This window comes from Schistocerca americana, chromosome 3 (assembly GCF_021461395.2).
Source record: "Schistocerca americana isolate TAMUIC-IGC-003095 chromosome 3, iqSchAmer2.1, whole genome shotgun sequence".
In the NCBI taxonomy this organism is placed as follows: domain Eukaryota; kingdom Metazoa; phylum Arthropoda; class Insecta; order Orthoptera; family Acrididae; genus Schistocerca; species Schistocerca americana.
In genome coordinates, this window is record NC_060121.1 from 773,415,107 (window position 1) to 773,436,314 (window position 21,208).

Consider the following 21,208-nt stretch of genomic DNA (forward strand, 5'->3'; position numbering starts at 1 on the left):
TTTTCTTGTCAACATCAGAAGCCAAACTGGTACTTATTAACTGAATTAGGAAGCTTATACAAGGCATTAAAGACCACCTTCAGTTATGTCATTTGTTAACACAATACAAGTTCTTGGAACATGTATAAGGAAAGAACAATACAGATACAAAATGTTGTACTCAGTTTTTTGTAAACAGTGGAAACCACAAAAATTTCAAATGACACTCTCGATACAGTGTACTGAAATACAAGTTGCGCAGCAGATGAGAGACAGCTGGAAGAACAACAGTGTGTGCTATTTAGAAAAATAAAAGAAACCAACTGATGATGGTGAAACATCACTGAAGCCACGGATTGGTCAAAAAAGAATACAATAGCTTTTGCTAAAGGCACAATCCTTTCATAACATGTTTAGCTGTTGAAGTAAACGTGGAAACAAAAAGTAAACTCTCACTAGTGAACTTTAGTGTCAAGATGAATATCATATATATTTCAAAACCACGATTCTGTTTACACTATTACTTGTTTCTTCTAAAATATAATTCTATATCTTATAACAAGCTCAAAGTAGCGGTAATAAACATTTTTTTGTCTCCATCTCATTTGCGCAGATCAAACTGTCAATGTGAATACAGTGTAGTGTAAGTAAAAAATTATATTTTTTTTCAAGAAATTTCCCCTGGAATTTAACAGCATGTGCTTCCATAAGCTCCAAATTATAGCTGACTAGATTAGCATCTGCTGCTTTGCTCGTATAAACTGTATGGCTTCAGAGATTATTTTGTTTTTATTTAAACACGTTTTTGTGTTAACAAATTGTAACACCTACGCTTTTCATGCTAATTAAGGTCATATAAGCATGGTCTTCTCTGAATGTACTTCTGACCAAAAAGCGATCCTGGTAGCTAGTGTCCAAATTTTCATGCCTTTAGCATTCTCGTGGAGATATTTACATAGCAACTTTCATCCTCTAACTAGTATTTCTTTATATATATGAAACATTTTTTTAAAATTTCTAACTGAGAGGTCAAATACCAATTGTCATAGATGTCGCCTTAAAAATCCTTTAGTAGTTCTTCCATACGTATTTAAAAAAAAACTTTCACTCACTATTTTACCCCCTTAGTGGTTGAATTTCCAAAAACGCTGAAACACACATTTTCTTTATTTTCTGACTGATAAACCAAATACTGGTTTTCATAGTCCTAGCTTAAAAATTCCCTTAATAGCGACACTTAGGTGACGACCAGTCAGTGAATCATTCTGATCCTATTCCCCTCAGGGAATGAATTTCCAAAAACAGTGAAACATATTTTTTCATACGTGTTTTGTAAATAAAACTGCCTTTTCCCGCTGCCACTCAATTTATTTATACCAGATGCGTTTCGCCTTTTTCTTGTTCTAAGGCATCATCAAGGAGATAGATAATGATACAGTTTTGTTAGTTTTAGAGTATTAAATAATTTACGCTGCGATTTTTTATGTAAAAAAGTAATTACTTACAATTTGCTGATCTTTGTTTTCTCTCATCTGGCCTTGACCAGATGAGTCTGATAGTGTGACCTCCAGACCAGATGAGGGGAAATGAAGATCAGCAAATCTTAAGTAATTTGAGGTTAAAGTGGTAGGTGTGGCAGAGAGTAGGGTTAAAGCTTAATGGAAGCTTGAAGCTGTATTTGCTAAAGAAAAGAAAACTGTCACATCCTATGCCATCAATGCAAGACGACCACCTACATCTGGCATGAAACTTTGGAAAAAACCTCGCTCTGGATTTGGAGATGTAAGGCATTTCAAGAATTTTAGTGAACATCTAACAAGTGAACATTCAACAAATCAGATACCAGCACTGCAATTTTGTGTCGATAAATATCAGACTGACTTTGTAAAACAGGCTGAATAAAGGTACACTATTTATGCTTGAGGCATTCAAGACCACTTCAATGTGTGGAGCCAGACCTAGGAAACGAGGAAGGGAGAAAGACTGGGGTGTAGCGTCCCATTTGATTGAATGAAACCATACACAACTTAAATCTGTGACAAGGTGGGACATTGAAGCCCTTTGAATAAGAATCTGATGAACAGAATTTGGCATAAAATCACCATCTGGAGAGTGATTGTGAGTACATAATTTTTAATTAACTGTCTTTATTGAACAGCTTTTTGAATAGAATTACCAGTTTTGGCTATGCAATAGCCATCTTCAGATGCTACGGACTTTTATTGTAGCATCTGAAGATAGCTACTGCATAGCAGAAAGCAGACAATTAAATAAAAATTATAAGAATCTGATGGTTTAGTGATAGCATAATTCAGTAGTGTAACATCTCCATCTGCAGTGATGTACCCATCAACCGAAGATATTTAAGTAAAGTAACAATTTTATTCCCTTGTTTGCTTTCTTAGTAATGATATAAATCAATGGTACACAAGTAGTTTTGACTATGGGTGGAAAAATTACCCCTCTCTGCTACTTGTTAAAAAGACATCTTGCTGTACACCATGAGCTGCATGTAAAAATATTTGATTGCCAGACCAGTTTTCAGGTGTACAGCCCATAATCAATGGCATCTAATACAGAGAACAAAGAAATAAATGTAAACATATAAATGCCTGTAAAATAAGAACATTTTGTACGCATTATAGAGGAAATGTGCTGTTCCCTACATATAGTGTATGTCTATATCAAACAATGTGTTTGCAAGTATAAAATTTTTACAAAGTTAATAATTAAGGAGTAAAGGAGACCACTTTCCAAATTGCAGAAGTATTGAGTTGTCGAAAAGCACATGCAAAAGAGAAATGAAACATGCTAGCTTTCAAAATAAATCCTTTGTCAAGCTAGAGTATCCAGCCAGCCTAATGTAGGGGAGTGTGTGTGTGTGTGTGTGTGTGTGTGTGTGTGTGTGTGTGTGTGTGTGTGTGTGTGTGTGTGTCCCTTCTAACTTGGATTGGTTCTGAACGTTAGTGAGTTTTGTTTCTGTTTTGTGTGTGTCTCTCACTGACACAACACTTTTGTGACTGAGTGAGTGGTCCCCTTTATTGCTAAACTATTTATTTTCTATCAGAACTTTCCTATATATTTATGACAGACACTCACAGTATGTAAGTAACCTACTTCATTTCTGCAGTAAAGTATACAATATCTTCTTATGTTACAGACATCAATATCTATATATTTATTTCTTTATTCTTTATTCTCTGTATCAGATGCCAATGCTGGTGTAGTATAAGCCAGAATACCAGTCTGTAAAATATCTTTATGTACAACTTATGGTGTACAACAGTGTATTTTTTAAAGAACACATACAAGCTAGGGAGAACTGAGCACAGAAGATTCTCTCTGTTATGTTAATTAACTACTTTAAAAATGCAGCTATCTTTCTTTCTTTCACTAGAAGAGCAAAATACAAAATAAATAAAAAAGCTGACAACAGAATGAATCTAACAGACTTACCTTAATAATCTGTAGCTGAACACCTTCATCAGTCTGTGGCCCACTGAAGCATCCACAAATAGTTTCCACTATTCTATCTATAAGGTACTTCCCAGGTGTTGTGGAATCTGGTATATTTCCAGTTAAATGACCGTATGCAATAAGTTTCTGCAACACAACATTCACTACTTAATAATGTGCATACACTTATTCATTCCACTTAATACCTGTAGCAGCATTTTATTTAATATTATTTCTGAAAATAAACCTGGAGTGTTATGAATTAAGATCTAATTTAGTATATGAAGTTAATTTACAAGAATTCATCCTTATGGGAATTAGCAGGTGGCTTACTATCTAAATGAAACATTAGAAGTACAAAATGAAGACTTTTTGAGTCATCAGTCTTCTGACCAGGGGCAGATACAGAAAAACCTCAAGGAGGGGTGCTAAAGATATCTTGAGCTACCTTTACTTTTACCATAATAAAAATAATCAGGTCACATGCAACGTTTAAGAAAGGTTTATTTAAACTGATTATACACGTATACAAGACAATGCCATCTTGTTGTTGTTGTTGTTGTTGTTGTTGTTGTCTTCAGGCCAGAGACTGGTTTGATGCAGCTCTCCATGCTACTCTATCCTGTGCAAGCTTCTTCATTTCCCAGTACCTACTGCAACTTACATCCTTCTGAATCTGCTTGGCCAGGAAGAACAGGCACATAGAATTCATCATTTAAGGAAGAGAACCACAATTGTAACTTTTTTTATATAATGCCATCTTACGAAATAAAAAAGTTACAACTGTGGTTCTCTTCCTTAAATGATGAATTCTTTGTGCCTATTCTTCCTGGCAAATTGGTTACTTACATTGCCAATAGGACGATCAATGTCAGGGCGAGTGTTCGACAGAGCTAAGCCATTAAGTCGATCCTCCTCCACTGTCGACTGACGAAAGAAACGAACGAATAGCACGCGTGCCGACCGGCTGGGGCAGTACGGGTGGCAATGTGGGCAGCCCCACGAGGGAGATGGGGGTGCCCCGTGCATCTCCCATATGTATCTGCCATTGATTCTGACCGGTTTGACATTGGCTGCCACAAATGCCTTTCCTGTGCCAACTTCTTCATCTCAGAGTTGCACTTGCAACCTACATCCTCAATTATTTGCTGGATGTATTCCAATCTCTGTTTTTGTCTACAGTTTTGCCCTCTAGGCTCCCTCTAGCACCACGGAAGTCATTCCCTGACATCTTAACTGATGTGCTATCATCCTGTCCTTTCTTCTTGTCGGTGTTTTCCACATATTCCTTTTCTCTCCGATTCTGCACAGAACTTTCTGATTCCTTACCTTAAACAGTCCGCCTAATTTTCAACATTCATCTGTAGCACCACATCTCAAATGCTTCGATTCTTTTCTGTTCCAGTTTTCCTACAGTCCATGTTTGATTACCATATAATGCTGTGATTCAAACATACATTCTCACATATTTCTTTCTCAAATTAAGGCCTATGTTTGATATTAGTAGACTTCTTTTGGCCAGAAACATCCTTTTCACCAGCACTAGTCTGCTTCTGATGTCCTCCTTGCTCCAACCGTCATTGGTTATTTTGCTGCCTAATAGCAGAATTCCTTAACTTCATCTACTTTGTGACCATCAATCCTGATATTAAGTTTCTCACTGTTCTCTCTTCCGCTACTTCTCATTACTTTCATCTTCCTTCAGTTTACTCTCAGTCCATATCCTGTACTCATTAGACAGTCACTAAAAAAAAAAAAAAAAAAAAAAAAAAAAAAAAAAAAAAAAAAAAAAAAAAAAAAAAAAAAACAAGGCAGTTCACATTACTGGGGGTCTATTTGTAATGACCTGTTACCATATGACTTTTTCTTTGTAACTGTGAACCATGTCTCACAATGAGACAAGTTTCACCAAAACTGATGAACATCATAGTGGTGGTGGTGGTGGTGGTGGTGGTGGAGGAGGAGGATGAGTATTTTCCTACAGATACTATGTTCTGTGTTAAATGTCTAGTAGGGACCTCACACAAAAGAAATTAAATTAGTGCTGCAAAATTGTGGACTAACCACAAATGTTCCATTAGTGGTGATTATTTTCAAAAGAGAACCAATTGCAGACCTTGTGTGTTCATTCCACTGTTCAAGTCTCTAATTTGTAAACGTTGCTTTTCATGCCACATTGCAGGAGCTCTGCTGTTTTGCCTTTCAGGAGAGTGCAAGAACACACCTGTTAGTAAACTTCTTGACTATTACCAATAAGTTGATTGTTTTTAATGAAACATTCCCATAACCCAGTACAAACAGTTCCATATAACTTTGTGGAGTTTCGTTCCTACTTTCTGTAAATAAAATTCATTAAAGAGAAAACGTGTGAACATAGTGAGAAAGTACATGTTGCTTCCATACATCAGCAGTTGGTGGTATTTTTTCAGTATAATAGTGACTACTGAGATAAACACAATAAACAGATTTTGGGATTAATACTATCTGTATTAATTTTGCATTCACATTGTGTGAATGCCGTTACAGCTGGAAAACACTCAGCCACAAAACTGAAAACATGAACTATTAACTCTGTTACGAAAAGGATATATTGCTACTCACCATATTGTGGAGATGTTGAGTCGCAGATAGGCACACCATAAAGACTGTCACACAAGTAAGGTTTTGGCCAAAGAGACATTCTTTTGAATTAGATAAACACGCATGCATGCCTGTGTACGTGTATGTGTACACACACACACACACACACACACACACACACACACACACACACACACCTCTGGCTGCCGAGGCAAGGCAGAGACAGTGGTCGCGTAAGTGTGTTGTCTAATTAGGAAGAATGCCTTTTTGGGCAAAAGCTTTCTTGTTTGACAACCTTTTTCTTGTGCCTATCTGCAACTCAGCATCTCCGTTATTTGGTGAGTAGCAATCTATCCTTTTCGTAACACTGTCATTATACTATCCTGGATTTTCCATTGTTTGAAAATGTTAACTTTGATGAAGTTGAAAATGTCAGAGATGGCAATGTGTTAAAGTGCTGAGCAATCTACACTACATATCACAGGACTCTCTGATACAACACATTACCTCTATGGCATTTTCACTTGCTTTGTACTATATCTCTTCCTTTCATTGCTAATACTTCACACCTATTTTCCACAACCTGGAAGGGATTGGAAAATGGTGATGTACTTTCACTGTTAGATAAACAATAAACAAGGATTTCAGTGCTCCAGAACAAATGAAATGCATCGGTAATCCATCAAGAAAGCTGGGAAACAAAGAAAGCAACAGAGTGCACCACAGGTTTTATTTTTCCAACAACAGGAATGGATGTTTCTCTAAGCTTCCAACTGTTATGTAACTTGTAATGAATCAACAGTTTGGTTGCTTGAAATGCAGTTTAATAACTTTACCAAGTATACGATGCTACCTCTTTTTAAAACTACTAATGTACATCAATATGTTTTTTTGGTGTGGGAGGCTTATAAATGCGACCTCAAAATACAAATGAAATACATGTTGTCCGATTTCAATTAAGGTCCCTTTGTGGCTGAAGGCTTACTTATTTGACGTTCTTTTTATTGTGCCTATCTGCGGCTCAGCGTCTCTGCTATACGATGAGCAGTAATCTATCCTTTTCATAATTGTGAAATGAAATAGGAGGGCTATTCAGAAAGTAGAGAACGATTCCATCTGACTCCGCTAGGCGCACCCTAATCGCGTGTATTTTGGTATGTGCATGCTTGGCAGCTCAGTCGGCATCCATCCGTGACAGCGGGAACTCCTCTGCGCATCTGGTTTTTTCAATATTCGAATTTGAAATGTGCGCTACAATCGAAAATCCCACCAGTTGTGAGGTGCAGTCTGTGATACGGTTTTGTTGGCAAAAAATCTAACACCTACAGAAATTTATTGTGAACTGTGCAAATTGTAGGGAAACAATGTAATGAGTGAATGTTCTGTCTGGAAATGTTACATTTGGTTTAAAAATGGCCAAACCAATGTTCATGATGAAGAGACGAGTGGACGCCCGAGCATTGTAACTGATGATCGCTAAAGTTGATGAAATGATTCGTGAAAACCATTGCTTCATAACAACGGAGCTTTCGCTTCCTTTACCACAAGTTTCATGGACTTTGTTGTTTGAAATTGTCATTCAAAAGCTAAGCTACCACAAATTTTGTGCACAATGGGTGCCCAAAATGCTTACAGAGCACCATAAAGAAGAGCGAATGGGGGCAACGTTGACATTTCTGGAGGACTACCACAAACATGGCGATTCATTACTGGATGGAATCATAACCAGTGATGAGACTTGGGTGAAACACGTCAATTGCGAGGCAAAATTACAGTCCATGGAGTGGGGGCACACAAGGTCCCCCTAAAAACCAGTAAAATGTTGGCAAACCTTGTCAGCAAGGAAGTTGATTGGGACAGGCAAGGTGTGCTTCTTATTGATTTTCTCGAATGTGGAGCAACCATAAATTCTGCCCAGTACTGTCGAACTTTGCACAGCCTTAGAAGAGCAGTTCAAAACAAATGCTGAGGAAAGCTGACATCCAAAATTTTGTTTCTGCACGACACTGCCCGATCTCACACAGCAAACCACACTAAAGAACTCCTTAATTCATTCAAATGGGAAATTTTCCCTCACCTGTCCTACAGCCCCGACCTTGCACCAAGCAACTTCCACTTGGTTTCCCAAGATGAAGAATTGGCTTGCAACACAGTGCTTTGATGACGACGTGGAACTCCAGGTGGGCGTGACTCACTGGCTGAAGTCTCAGGCGGCAGAATTTTATGACTAAGGTCTCTCAAAGCTTGTCCACTGCTATGTTAAGTGCCTCAATGTGTTGGGTGACTATGTGGAAAAGTACTACGTCAGTCACTCTTTCAGATGCATATAATGAAATGTATTTAGTTTTTTTTTTTTTTTTTTTTTTTTTTTTTTATGCCAAAACATTTGCTACTTTCTGAATAGCCCTCATACAAAGGCATTTACAACCAGAATTGGTTGAGTTACAGAAAATCAATAAATTTAATATGTTGTGCCAAAATGCAGATACACCTTAAATTTACTGGTCAATAACATATGTAGCAAATATTTGCACCCAAATACATCTCGACAAAGATATCTAGAAACTTGTACAGGATATCAAATTTTTTATGTACACTATGTATTTGTCACTTGTACATATATTAAAGAAAATTACTCTCATATGCGTTTATTAGATCTGCATTATAAGTGAACTTTCTCCCACTTTGGCTTATTTTATTAGCCTTTGCAAGGATCACACACCATCATTTGGATTCCAGGATGTTTCTACTTTTCTAAGTTTGTATGAATAAAGTGAAATGTTGATATTGGACAGCGTGAAGGAGTTCTGAATTTCACAAACAAGCAGGCAAATGTATATGAATGGAAAGCCAAATTTTTAAGTATATGTGCTCATGCCATATTTCAGTTCTGGAGTGTAAGCCCTTTAATAAAGAAATGATATAAGAGATTTTATTAACAAAAGGGGCTCCATAATAGAAATGTAAGTAGGCTGTGTTTTGGTATTTCAAAAATAATGGACACACACCTAAGAAGACAAACTGTTACTATAATGGGCACACAGGCTCTAAGGTATGTTCATACACAAAATATGGAATAAAATCACAAAGTCCAACAATGGAATGTCCAGGATGGAATGTAACATTATATGAAAAGAATTGTTGCTACTCACCACATAGCGGAGATGCTGAGTCGCAGAAAAGCACAACAAAAAGACTAAGTTTGCTTTGTCAAAAGTAGACAACATACACAAATGCACACAGTCACGCAAACACAACTAACGCACACATGACTACAGTCTCTGGCACCTAGAGCCAGACTGCAAGCAGCAGGGCATTATGGGAGAGGCAACTAGATGAGTTAAGGATGGGGCTGGGGTGGGAGAGGAAGGGATAGCATGGTAGGGGTCAGGGACAGTGAAGTGTTGCAGAGAATGTGTAGGGACGAGGTGGAAAACGGGACAGATAGGGGCACTTGGGAGGTTAGACGGAGGGAGGGGGGTTCGCGGAAAAGGAGAGAAAAAAGACTGGGGATGCGTTGGTAGGATAGAGGGCTGGGTAGTGCTAGAATGGAAACAGGGAAGGGACGGGATTGATAAGGAGAATGAGTAACAAAAGTTGAGGCCACGAGGGTTTGGGGAATGTAGGATATATTGCAAGGAGAGTTCTGATCTGTGCACTAGAGCTGGTGTTGGTGGGAAGGACCCACATGGCACAGGCTGTGAAGAATTCACTAAAATTAAGGATGTAGTGTTTGGCAACATGCTCAGCAATAGCATAGTCCAACTGTTTCTTGGCCACAGTTTATCGGTGGACATTCATACAGACAGAAAATTTGTTGTTTGCCATGCCCGTGTAGAATGCAGCATAGTGGTTGCACCTTAGCTTGTAGGTCACATGATTCATTTCACAGGCAACCCTGCCCCTGATGGGGTAGGTGATGTTTGTACCCAGACTGGAGTAGGTGGTGATGGGAGGATGTATGGGACAGGTCTTGCATCTAGGTCTACTACAGGCCACGAGGCAAGGTTGGAGCAGGGGCTGTGTAGGGATGGACGAGGATATTGTGTAAGTTTGGTGGACAGCAGAATACCACTATGGGAGGGGTGGGAAGGATAGTGGGTAGGACATTTCTCATTTCAGGGCACGACGGGAGGTAGTCGAAACCCTAGCGGAGACTATAATTCAGTGGCTCCAGACCTGGGGGATACTGAGTCATGAAGGGAATGATCCTCACTGGTTGGACACTGGGACTTTGGGAGATGTTGGGTGACTGAAGATAAGGCGTGGGAGATCTGTTTTTGTACAAGGATGGGAGGGTAATTATAGTCTGTAAAGACCTCAATAAGGCCCTCAGTATAATTTGAGAGGGACCACTCATCACTAAAGATGTGAGGGTCATGGGTGGCTAGGCTGTACGGAAGGAACTTCTTGGTATGGAATGGATGGAAGCTGTCTAAGTGGAGGTATTGCTGGTGGTTGGCAGGTTCAATATGGATGGAGGTACTAATATAGCCATCTTTGAGGTGGAGGTCAACATCAAGGAAAGTGGTTTGTTGGGTTGAGTAGGACCAGTTGAAGCGAATTTGGGACAGTGAGTTGAGGTTCTGGAGGAATGTGGATAGTGTGCCCTCAACCTCGATCCAGATCACGAAGATGTCATCAATAAATGTGAATCCAGGTGAGGTGTTTGGGATTCTGGATGTTTAGGAAGGATTCCTCTAAATGGCCACTGAATTGGTTGGCACCGATGGTGCCATGTGATTGCCCATAGCCATAACCCAGATCTGTTTGTAGGTAATACCTCCAAAGGAGAAGTAATTGTGGGTGAAGATATAGTCATGGTCATGGTGACAAGGAAAGAGGTGGTTGGTATGGAATAGGTGTTCAACAGTGGTAAGGCCATGGGAATTGGAGATGTTAATGTAAAGAGAGGTGGCATCAATAGTGACAATCAGGGTCACTTGTGGTAAAGGTCAGGAACTGTAGAGAGTCAGTGGAGAAAATGGATGGTGTCTTTTATGTAGGAAGGTAGGTTGCAGATAATGGGCTGAAAGTGTTGGTCTACGAGAGCAGAAATACTCTCAGTAGAGGCACTGTAACCGGCCACAATGGGGCATCCTGGGTGGTTGGGTTTATGGACTTTAGGAAGCATGTAGAAGTTAGGAGTGCAGGGAATGGCAAGGGTGAGGAGAGAGGTGGACACAAGGAGAGATTCTGGGATGCGCCTAACTATTTGAGGAGGGACTAGGGATCTTACTGTACTTCTGGAATGGGGTCACTGTGACACAGTGTTTGAAGGTGGATGAATATGACAGCTGGCAGAGTCCTTCTGACAGGTAATCCTTGTGGTTCTTAGAAAAGCTCAAGTTTTGTGGAACTGAGGGCATTACACACCGCTGGTTTGAATCATACTTGACAAACAGAATGCAAAAGGCTGTGCTGAATAATGCAGATGATGTTGGATATGTAGAAAATTTCAGTGACTGTGGTGAAAATAATAAAAGGAATCCCAAAGGGTTACATTTTGGATCCACTCTTATTCCTTATCTATGTGAATGGCCTGCCACTTAACATTCAAGCAGCAAAACCAGCAGTTTTTATAAACAGCACCAGTGTTAAGAGAGAAAGCAGCAGAAGAGTTGGTAAATGATATTTTCCAAAGATTTATTAGGCGTTACTCTAAAAATGAACTCGCCTAAAAAAAAAACCCAATGCTACAATCAGTTCTCTATAACAAATAGTCACACCAACAACTGATGCAGCACATGAGCAGGAATCAGTAAGTGGGGTAGAAACTCCCAATTTTTGTGTGAACATATTGGTGTAAACTTGAACTGGAAGAAGCATATTACTGAGCTTCTCAAACAATTAAGTTCAGCTACTTTTGCTCTTTGTATAATTGCTAATATTGGACATAAACATATCAACCTCCTGACATATTCTATGTATTTCCACTTAATAATGTTGTACAGAATAATTTTCTGGGGTAAGTCATCACTTAGAAAGAAAGTATTAAATGCACAAAAGTGAACAGCAAGAATAACATGTGGTTCACCCACAGACATCACATAGGTACCTCTTCAATACATATTTTCGCTAATGAAATTTGTCATAAATAATCTAGGATCACAATTTGAGAAGAATAGTGACATACATACCAGCAACACCAGAGGGAAAATGACTTAGTGGCTCAGAGAGGAGTTCAATGCACAGCAATAAAATTTTTTTATCATACGCCTAATAACATAAAATGTGGCAGGTAGTAAGCAAGTTTTAAATCTAATTTAAAATCATTTCTCCTGGACAACAGCTATTCCACTGATGAATTTATACTAAAAAAATGGTATCCAGTAAAAAAAGTGTTCATTAATTTTAACAGTAATCATGCACACATATCCTGGAAACTGACTCATTCCATATCATTTCAATAAAACAGTAATTCAGATGATCCATGGAACAAGTAACTAACAAACAAACATCAAGTAATAAAACACAGTTGATGTTTGTCTTAAATTTAGTTTTCAGACATATGTAGATGCTGTTAGCGAGAGAATACTGTGGCTATTTGGTAGTATTAGCAGTGTTTACTAAGTTAAAGTCTCGGAAAACAGTTTTATTGCATATTATGAAGAATGACTGCTAGCCTATTACTAACTGTGAAAAAAGTTCATTTGCTTTCATTGTTAGAATCTGGCTGCAGTGGCTGGAGATACCAGCCATGAGTGTGTAGGTGTGGTTGTTTGTATGTCTAGCAACTCAACGAGTCATCTTTACAGTGATTAGCAATCTATACTTTTCATAATACTGTTGATATTCCAAACTGGGCTTTCCATTGTTTTGTCAAATAAACTGAGTAAGACTTTGCAATTAGATGACTATCTATTTCCACTGATTTATAGACATATGAGCAATTAAAATGGCGCCTGCTTTCTTTAACCTGGGCTTGTTGATGCTGTAGTCATTGAAGGTACAGTCACTGTCCTTTAAAATTCACTTAAAAAATGTAACAGTTTGAAAATGTGCAAAGCAAATGCAGATACAAGTTTTAACAAAAAAGTGATGAAAATAAAACATCAAAAAAGTAAAATTTCCTATTGGTAACATCAGTTTCAAGATGAAAATATGGCTTCTAGGACAAATGGCTTCCACTCTCTGAAAGAACAATTTTCTTTTTGTGCTAAATATCACTTTCATTCTACATTTTAACCACAATGATTCAATGTAAACATTATGAAGTTCACCTGAAACTTTTACAGTATCTTTTTCTGGGCAATTGGCAATTTTTGTAGTAGGGAAAGGGGATCCCCTAGTCAATCATTTGAATGTTCTATTGATCATAATTGAAATCTACCACTGTGATTCGGAATGAGTCAGTTTCACCATTATATTACATTTTCTCAGTGGAAAATATAGCAACATGCTGACCATTTATCCATGGTATTGCCGTGGGTATTCACGTGGCACATCCTATGCCTTATTATTTATGAGCCACAGTCTGGCGGCAGCAGCTGGAGATAGTGGTCACATGTTCATGAAGTGTGGCTGATTGTGTTAGTGTGTGTGTGTGTGTGTGTGTGTGTGTGCTTTTTCTGAAGAAATCTTTGGAGAAAAACTCAGTGTGTAGCAGTCTTTTTTATTGTGCCTGTCTGCAACTCAACATGTCATCTTTATAGTGAGAGGCAGTATATCCTTTTCACAGTTTATTTTATAGTATGCTCAAAATGAAACTGAATCACAGGGAAGCTTCAATACTTTCAACACAAGAAACAGCTGTGAGACACATCAAACAAAAACACATCAAAGAAAAGCTGGGAAAACTGTATGAGGAGTGGGAAGAAATAAAAAACCTACTAGATCTGTTGGCACTGCTCAAAATTGGAAAGTATCTTTCAAGTATAATTTTGACAAAAACCTATTTGATCTTGGCTATCAGCAGGATGCACTGACAAAGTTGATACAGAATACAGGTAGATTTTGTTACGCCACAGACGAAAAGGACATTCTGGTTGTATGGGAAATACTGACATTTATAAATCAGATGAATAAAAAAAACACACAACAACAACAATCAGTTAACATGACATGATTAGACAAATATGGAAAAAATCTTAAGTGAAGCTTATATTTTATTTTTCGAAAATGGAAATATATAGAACTGGAATCTGTAGCAACAATTAGAAGCACATCAGAGGAAGTGGAAAAGATGTAACAAGACATGGAGGACAATTTTCCACAAGCAGAGGAAGTATAAGCAAAAATAAAGAGAAGGTATCATCACAATGCTGAAGAGATGTTAAACTGAAGAATTACCTTTATTACTTAAAATAAAAGAAAGGGCACCACTCACCTACAGCTGACTGATCTGTGAGGCATAGGAACATGCAACAGAAAGCAGTATTTCCACTAGCTTTTGAACTTCAGCTCTTTCTCTAGTAAAAGTACACACACACACACACACACACACACACACACACACACGCACACACACACGCACACACACACAGTGAATCTTGTTCACTTTATACAAATGTGTACATTTTGGTGATAAACTTAGTACTGATGTTTTAAAGCATTTGATCTGATAACAGTTGGCCAAAATGTGTAATCTATATCCGAAATAATGAAGTCCATCAAAGACATAAATTTTGTGTATTTGTGCATTTGTGCATTTTTATGGCTGCTGACCTATATAAAGACGTCCTGTCTGCCATTCTGAAAGTTGTTCTGACTATAAAAACAGATATGATCAAAAATTTAAAGGAAGCTGCAGTGCACAGCAGTGGGAAGTTACTTCCCAAAATTTTACATACAGTAATGAGAACATCGAGAACGTAGCAATTTCATCTATCTGTGACAATGGAGATTTGTTCATAGGGATTCCCAAGCTCTAAAATAGTCTGACTATCACTCAGTCAAAAGTTTTATTATTAGTACTTGAACAATGAGGGACAGGGAAATCCTGGCAATATGTTATCATATAATGAAAGAAAATATTAGTCACCTTAGGACCAATTATTAAAGAGCAATCATCTGTATTTAGCGTGTTGCTACCATATTTTAGAAGAATTCTAAAAGTTCTTAACTACAAAAGGGAGATGAGCAGCAGTCGTCAGTCACACACTTTGGAAAAATTTCAGGCTTGTTGATCTAACTAGGAAAGAGAAAAAGAAGTGTGTCAATGAATTACTATTCGAGGTAGAAAATGATGAGGCTGATTATGATGTAAAAGCATCATTTTACCATTTAATGGGCAAAAATATACATTTTTTTTGTTTGTCTGTCTGTTTCTCTTTTAACAACATTTTTAAGAGGTTTGAAATCGAAAACAAATTTTTAAATACTGATATCAAAGCCAATATAATTTACAACTACAAAAATAGTGAACTGTTTCAGGAATGTTTATGACAAAGCAAAAACGAGGTAAAAATTAATTCAGGGACAAGGACAGTTGCTTTTACTAGTTGTATCTGAAAACAGACAATTTTTTCTTGCTCTTCAAAAATAACTTAATCTAAGCTATTAAAAAATTAACTGCAAAATTTTATGTAAAATTTAAAAATACATAAATTGCATAATTTATTAATATGATTAATTAAATAAACTGAAAACTATTTGTTATGAATTTCCCACTAGCTTTAATCATCTTGTCTTTGAATTGCAATGGAAAATCCAGGATGGAATGTAACAATATTACAAAAGTTGCTACTCAGCATATAGCGGAGATGCTGAGTTGCAGATAGACGCAACAAAAAGACTGTCACAAATAAGATTTCGGCCAATGAGGCCTTTGTCGAAAATAGATGACACGTGCATGCGCACACACTGCAGTCTCTGGCAGCTGAAGCCACACTCAGCTGCCCAAGACTGTACTCCTGCGTATGAGTTGCGTTTGCATGTGAGGGGGCATGCGAGCATCGTCTGTTTTCTACAAAGTTGCCAAAAGTGGCCAAAAGCTAATTTGTGACAGTATTTTTGTTGTGCCTATCTGTGACGCATCATCTCTGCTATAAGGAGAGCAGCAACTTTTCATAATATTGTTTCTTTGAATTGCTTCATTTTATATTTGGACGGTGTTCCATTCACTTTTGAAAATATCTTGAACTAAATCCTTCTTAGTGTTCACCATGAAAAATACAACAAAATAAAATCTGTAAAGCACATCTAATTGAAGGTAGTGATGGTTTTATACCTCTACATGAAAATTCTCTCATAAGAATGTGCACTAGGACTTCACCTCAAAAATACTAATTACTGTTTAAATCTGCAAGTTTTAGCAAAAATGTTAGGAGATTAAGACTTCTTGGAAACAAAATTTCCTATGAAAGAATTTATTCCATTTTTAAGGGGAAAAAGCTTACTTTGTGCCAAAAATTGCAGTTTTTTCTGAACTTTAGCCCCAATGAGGCATTGGTTAATGTTGTCAAATGAAGCTGTTAACATTGCAAATACCGTTTTCTGGACAACTGGCAACTTTTAGAGGGAACCGCCAGAAAAACTCACTGTGACCTGCCTGGTCGTAAGACTCTAAACATTTCGTTTGTTTACAATAATTTTTTTTTTATTAAGGATGTTAGGGGAGTGAGCGTGATAAAAAATGAATAGTGAAGTTCTGAGAACGCAGAGGAAGCTGGGTATTAGACAGGTTACATCTTGAAAGTGAAACAGCACAAAGTTGCAATGTAGGTGTAATATAATATACAACTGTTATATAATTTGTGTATGGTTTAAATTACTCGTGGTCCTCAGATACACCTAAAATAAAATTAGATACACTTATGATACATCTTTGTTACTTTATACAAACCAAATGCTGTACCGATTGACATAAAGCTGTATTAGGCAAGGGATTTGCAGCTAGAAGGAATGGGTTTTGAAGCCATCTACAGATACACTGAAATAGGTATTTGTGGTTCCATTTTAGGCAAGTGGCACAAATGAAAAGAACATTTCATTCTTGGCCAATTCAAGATAATTTTGCTTCCTTTTTTATATATTTGTGTATTGGCTCTAAAATCAACATAAAAGAGAGTGGAGAAGCAGCCAAAGCTCTTAATTTCATCATAGAGAGAATAAGAGCAATCCCAAGGTGCAATTCAGACATTCCCTTTAAGCAGCTGTTAATATCCTGAAGATAATAACATTCATCGGTTACTCTATGAGGGGGGAAAAAAAAGCTACCTGCACTTCAAAAAGCATGACGAGTCGAAGCCTACTACGCTCTGAACCACGTGTGTTATGGCTAACACAAAGACATATGGGAGAGGTGATGATTCTACAGACAAGTGATCAGTGTGGTGACTGATCATATTGATCCCAGCCTTTGAGATTCAGAAGCTATGACATCTAGGCTGAGACTGCTGCAAATATAACTCAGCGGACATTTAGCACTGGTCACATCTTGACAAATGGCTTACCAGTTTACTATCAGTATCGTTGTCACAGGCACTAATGCCATGAGCAAGTTACATGGATACCAGTATTCTAATTCTGGCGAAAGAACATTGGTAGTAGTGAACTGATGAGAATCCTATATTGCTTTCCATGAGTGACAGCCAGGTCTTCAGAATTCATACTAAAATGTACATGCACACCTTGACCCTCCACCCCTGCCCCCCCCCCCTCCCCTCCCATACATACACACAAAAAGAAATTACTAAAATCAAATTATTTGTAACTTTTAGAATTTTCTGTAAAGGAGAAGTTCATCTGAAAAATTTAAAATCATACAACAGACAAAGGCAGCTGGCTGAATGCTGGGCTAAAAATTGAGGAGCTAGGTCCTCTGATAACATACTAAATCCTCAATCCTAATAGTACAGGTTGAAGTCCAGACACTTCAAAAATTTTACCACATTTGCCTCATTGGCAACTAAAATGGATGGTTGGCTAACTAGGAGAGGAGACCAAATGCTGAAGTCATCGGTCCCATGATCTAAGGTGCAGAAATCAAGGGAGGAACAACACAAACAGTATCGTCCAATCAAGAGGAAGGGAAAACAGGCAAACAAAGAGGTAGAAGGACCATCAGGGCACCAAGAAGAGGAAAGAACAGGAGGGGATTGAGAGAGCAGGTACACCCCAGAAACACCACTAACTCTTCCCGATCCCCACACCATACCATGATCACAACACAACAGGGACAACACCAAAGGAAGATGACACAAGAAAAGGGGAGAACAGAATGGCACAAAAGATAAGACAAAATGTGGGAAGTAAAGGGGGGAGGGGGAGAAACCAAGCCAGTGTGGAAGCAAGGCATAGGTCTCCATAACCAACATGAATGCCAGCACTAACACTGAGGGACTCCAATTCCAGACAGAAATTCAGGGATTTAAACCTGGGAGGACAAACCACTTTCACAAAGAAAGTCGAGGTCAGGCTTAACCATGCAAGGGTCATCCACTAACTTCCGGAACAAGGAAAGTGGGAGATTGTATTTAGTGCAAAGAACCAAAAGGCGGGGGCAGTCCAGCAGAATATGGATCACTGTGGTAGGTGCCCCTCAACTACAAAGATGGGTAGAAGGCGGGGGTGGTTGTGGTGGTTTTGGCATGTGTGTGTGTGTGTGTGTGTGTGTGTGTGTGTGTGGGGGGGGGGGGGGGGGGGGTAGGTGGCTCATTCTGGAGTAAAAAACCCATGCATCAACCTAACAACCCAGTATAGCCGATATCAAGACGGCACAGGATGGTAGATCCCCAATGGAAGAGGCAGAAGGAAGAACACCAAGTGTTGGGAGTCTCACTGACGGCATGAAGTTTATTAGGCACTGCGGTAGCCCCCACCCCCAAGAGTCACCTCACAACTTACCAAAAAGGAATTTGACATAAAGCTGCCAATCTGCCCCAGATGAGTACAGACAACAGGGGTTAGGTGGCCATTAAACCCCCCCCCCCCCCCCGCCACTCTCCAAACCAGATGATCAACAAGTTCATTACCCGGAATATCCACGTCGCTGGGATCCTAAAGGAAATCAACCAAACAAACAGCATCACCAAACCTGGTGAGAAGTCATGGATGGCAGAGACCAAGGGGTAGCAGGAAAAGTCAATATTATTTCAGTTCCTTTTCTGAAAACTTTGATATAATTTTATACTCAGTGTGTTAGATTTCGAGCTAAAATTTATGAAAAGCAATTACTTTATAAAATATTTTAGTATCAATGTTATAATCGGTAAGTACTAGTTCTGACTGTACAGTTAAAATTATTTTTCTTAGAAACATTTGAAATTACAAATTATTGGCACACTTAAAATTTCTGTTATTAATAATGCAGTCTGTACTGTTTAATGTATTTATTTCTGCATTCATTTATGAAATAATATCTGAAATTAATAAAGTAATAGAAACTAGTACAAATTTATTTGTTAAGAAAATTTGTAAACCCTTTGGAATATTGTTATTTCTGCAGAGTGTAGTAGTAGTCATAAGCATGTCTCTGATGTGATCAAATTTATTTTTGCATTTTTGTGCGAACATAGTAATTTTGACTTTGTTAATGTGTAAAATCAAAATACTATATGATACATTAAAATGTGAGAAAATGTATTTACGTAAAAAGATGCTGCAACTACAATCTTATTTATTTAGTTCAAGCCAACTGTGAGGATCTGACGCGACAATGTCAGGTTCAAGAATCAGACCCCTATACTAGAAGAACTAGAACCTATTCAACATGGAAAACTAAGTAATCTAGAAAGTTTATTGTAATCTTCGCTCCTCTCAAATCTTCATAAAAGACATTGAGTAATGTGAAATATAGATGGAAGTAGGAAGGAGGAGGCTGATTACACCTGGAAGAAATCCGTATGAATCCGGGGCTGAGGAACTTATCAGGTGGGGGTGATCAAGACTGTCCATTGGAGACACATCAGGAGGGCAGCAAGTTGCATATCTAGCATTATGTCTGCTTTTATAGTTTACTTCTTCAGTTAGTCATGCTAGGATGGTTAGGATATGCACAGATGCAGGAGGAGCTGGTCGCAGTTCGTGAACAGCTGAATGCACTTTTAGCTATGGTCAGTCACTTTCCGGGTACTGCCTTGGGGTGTAAAGATGGCAGAGGTTCTGGTGTGTCAAATGGGATACCACAGGTATCGCTTGTTTAGACCAAGGGCACTGCTTCTGAGGCATCTCCTAGTGTACCCAACGAGGTGGATCTGCCCTCACAGCAGGGTGACGGGCAGCCGGTAATGCATTCACATCACACGAGGTGGGGGCGAACATGGAGACTGGACACCTGGCCTCGCCCATTTATCCTGAGCGTTGACAGGTGGCCACTCTTTCAGCAGGATCCGAGCAGGCACATTGGGAGGGGGGTTTAACTAGTTATCAAGAGCTCCAATGTTAGGCACATTATGAAGCCCCTTAGGCACGTAGTGTTCAGGGCTGGAAAGAAAGCCATTGCGCACTCAGTACATCTGTCAGGGCATCTCATCTGAGATGTGGAGGCAGCCTTGCCTGTGGCTGTCAAGTGTGCAGCATGTATTGTCTGGAAGTTGTGGCTCACACCGGCCACTGACACCTGTCACATGGGTCCTGCGGCCGTCCTCGGTTCAGACAGGTGGCTGGTGGAGTTGTTCCCAGAGCTGATCGGGGTCCTTTGGTTTGAGACCGAGTGGAAGGTCTCAACTAAAGCTTCGTCAGCTATGTGACCATCTTGGCTGCAGATTCTTAGACTTGCATTATCGTGTGGGGATTTGTAGGACTCCCCTTGATAGGTTAGCCGTGCACTACACAAAGAAAGCAGCTACGAGTAGCAGAGTGCTTGTGAAGTGCACAAGGTTTTTCTTAGGCTAGACGGTAGTTTGAGGTGCTCCAATAAACATGCACCAGTAAATACACAGCAAGGTAAGTCAGGCAGCATCCAGAATGATGACACTTCAGCTGTCAAAATTTTATCAGTAAACTGTTGAAGTATTCGTAAGAGTGTTCCCAAATTTACTGCCCTCCAGGAAAGTTTTCCTACTCAAATTATTCTTCGGACCAAGAGCTGGAAGTGGAAAGCTCTGAGGTATTTAGCGAATCGTGGAACATATATTGAAAAGATAGATCAGAGGTCACAGGAGGGAGACTGCTCATTGCAGATGACAAAAATATTGTTTCTATTGAGTTTGAAGTTAAGCGTGACAGTGAAGTAATCTGGTCACGTATAATTGTGTATAACAGGTGTAGGTGACACCAAGTTAATTGTTGGATGTTTTTAAGAGCCACC

The 21,208-nt window shown here is 38.7% G+C and overlaps 1 protein-coding gene across 1 annotated transcript in view; it reads right to left on the reverse strand.

Moving 5' to 3' along the window:
* LOC124605236 (brefeldin A-inhibited guanine nucleotide-exchange protein 1) overlaps positions 1–21,208 on the reverse strand; it is a 257,319-nt gene that overhangs the window by 219,529 nt on the left and 16,582 nt on the right. The window contains exon 3 of the mRNA XM_047136787.1: positions 3,436–3,582. Coding sequence (XP_046992743.1) covers positions 3,436–3,582 — 147 coding nt within the window. The remainder of the gene's footprint in view (positions 1–3,435; positions 3,583–21,208) is intronic.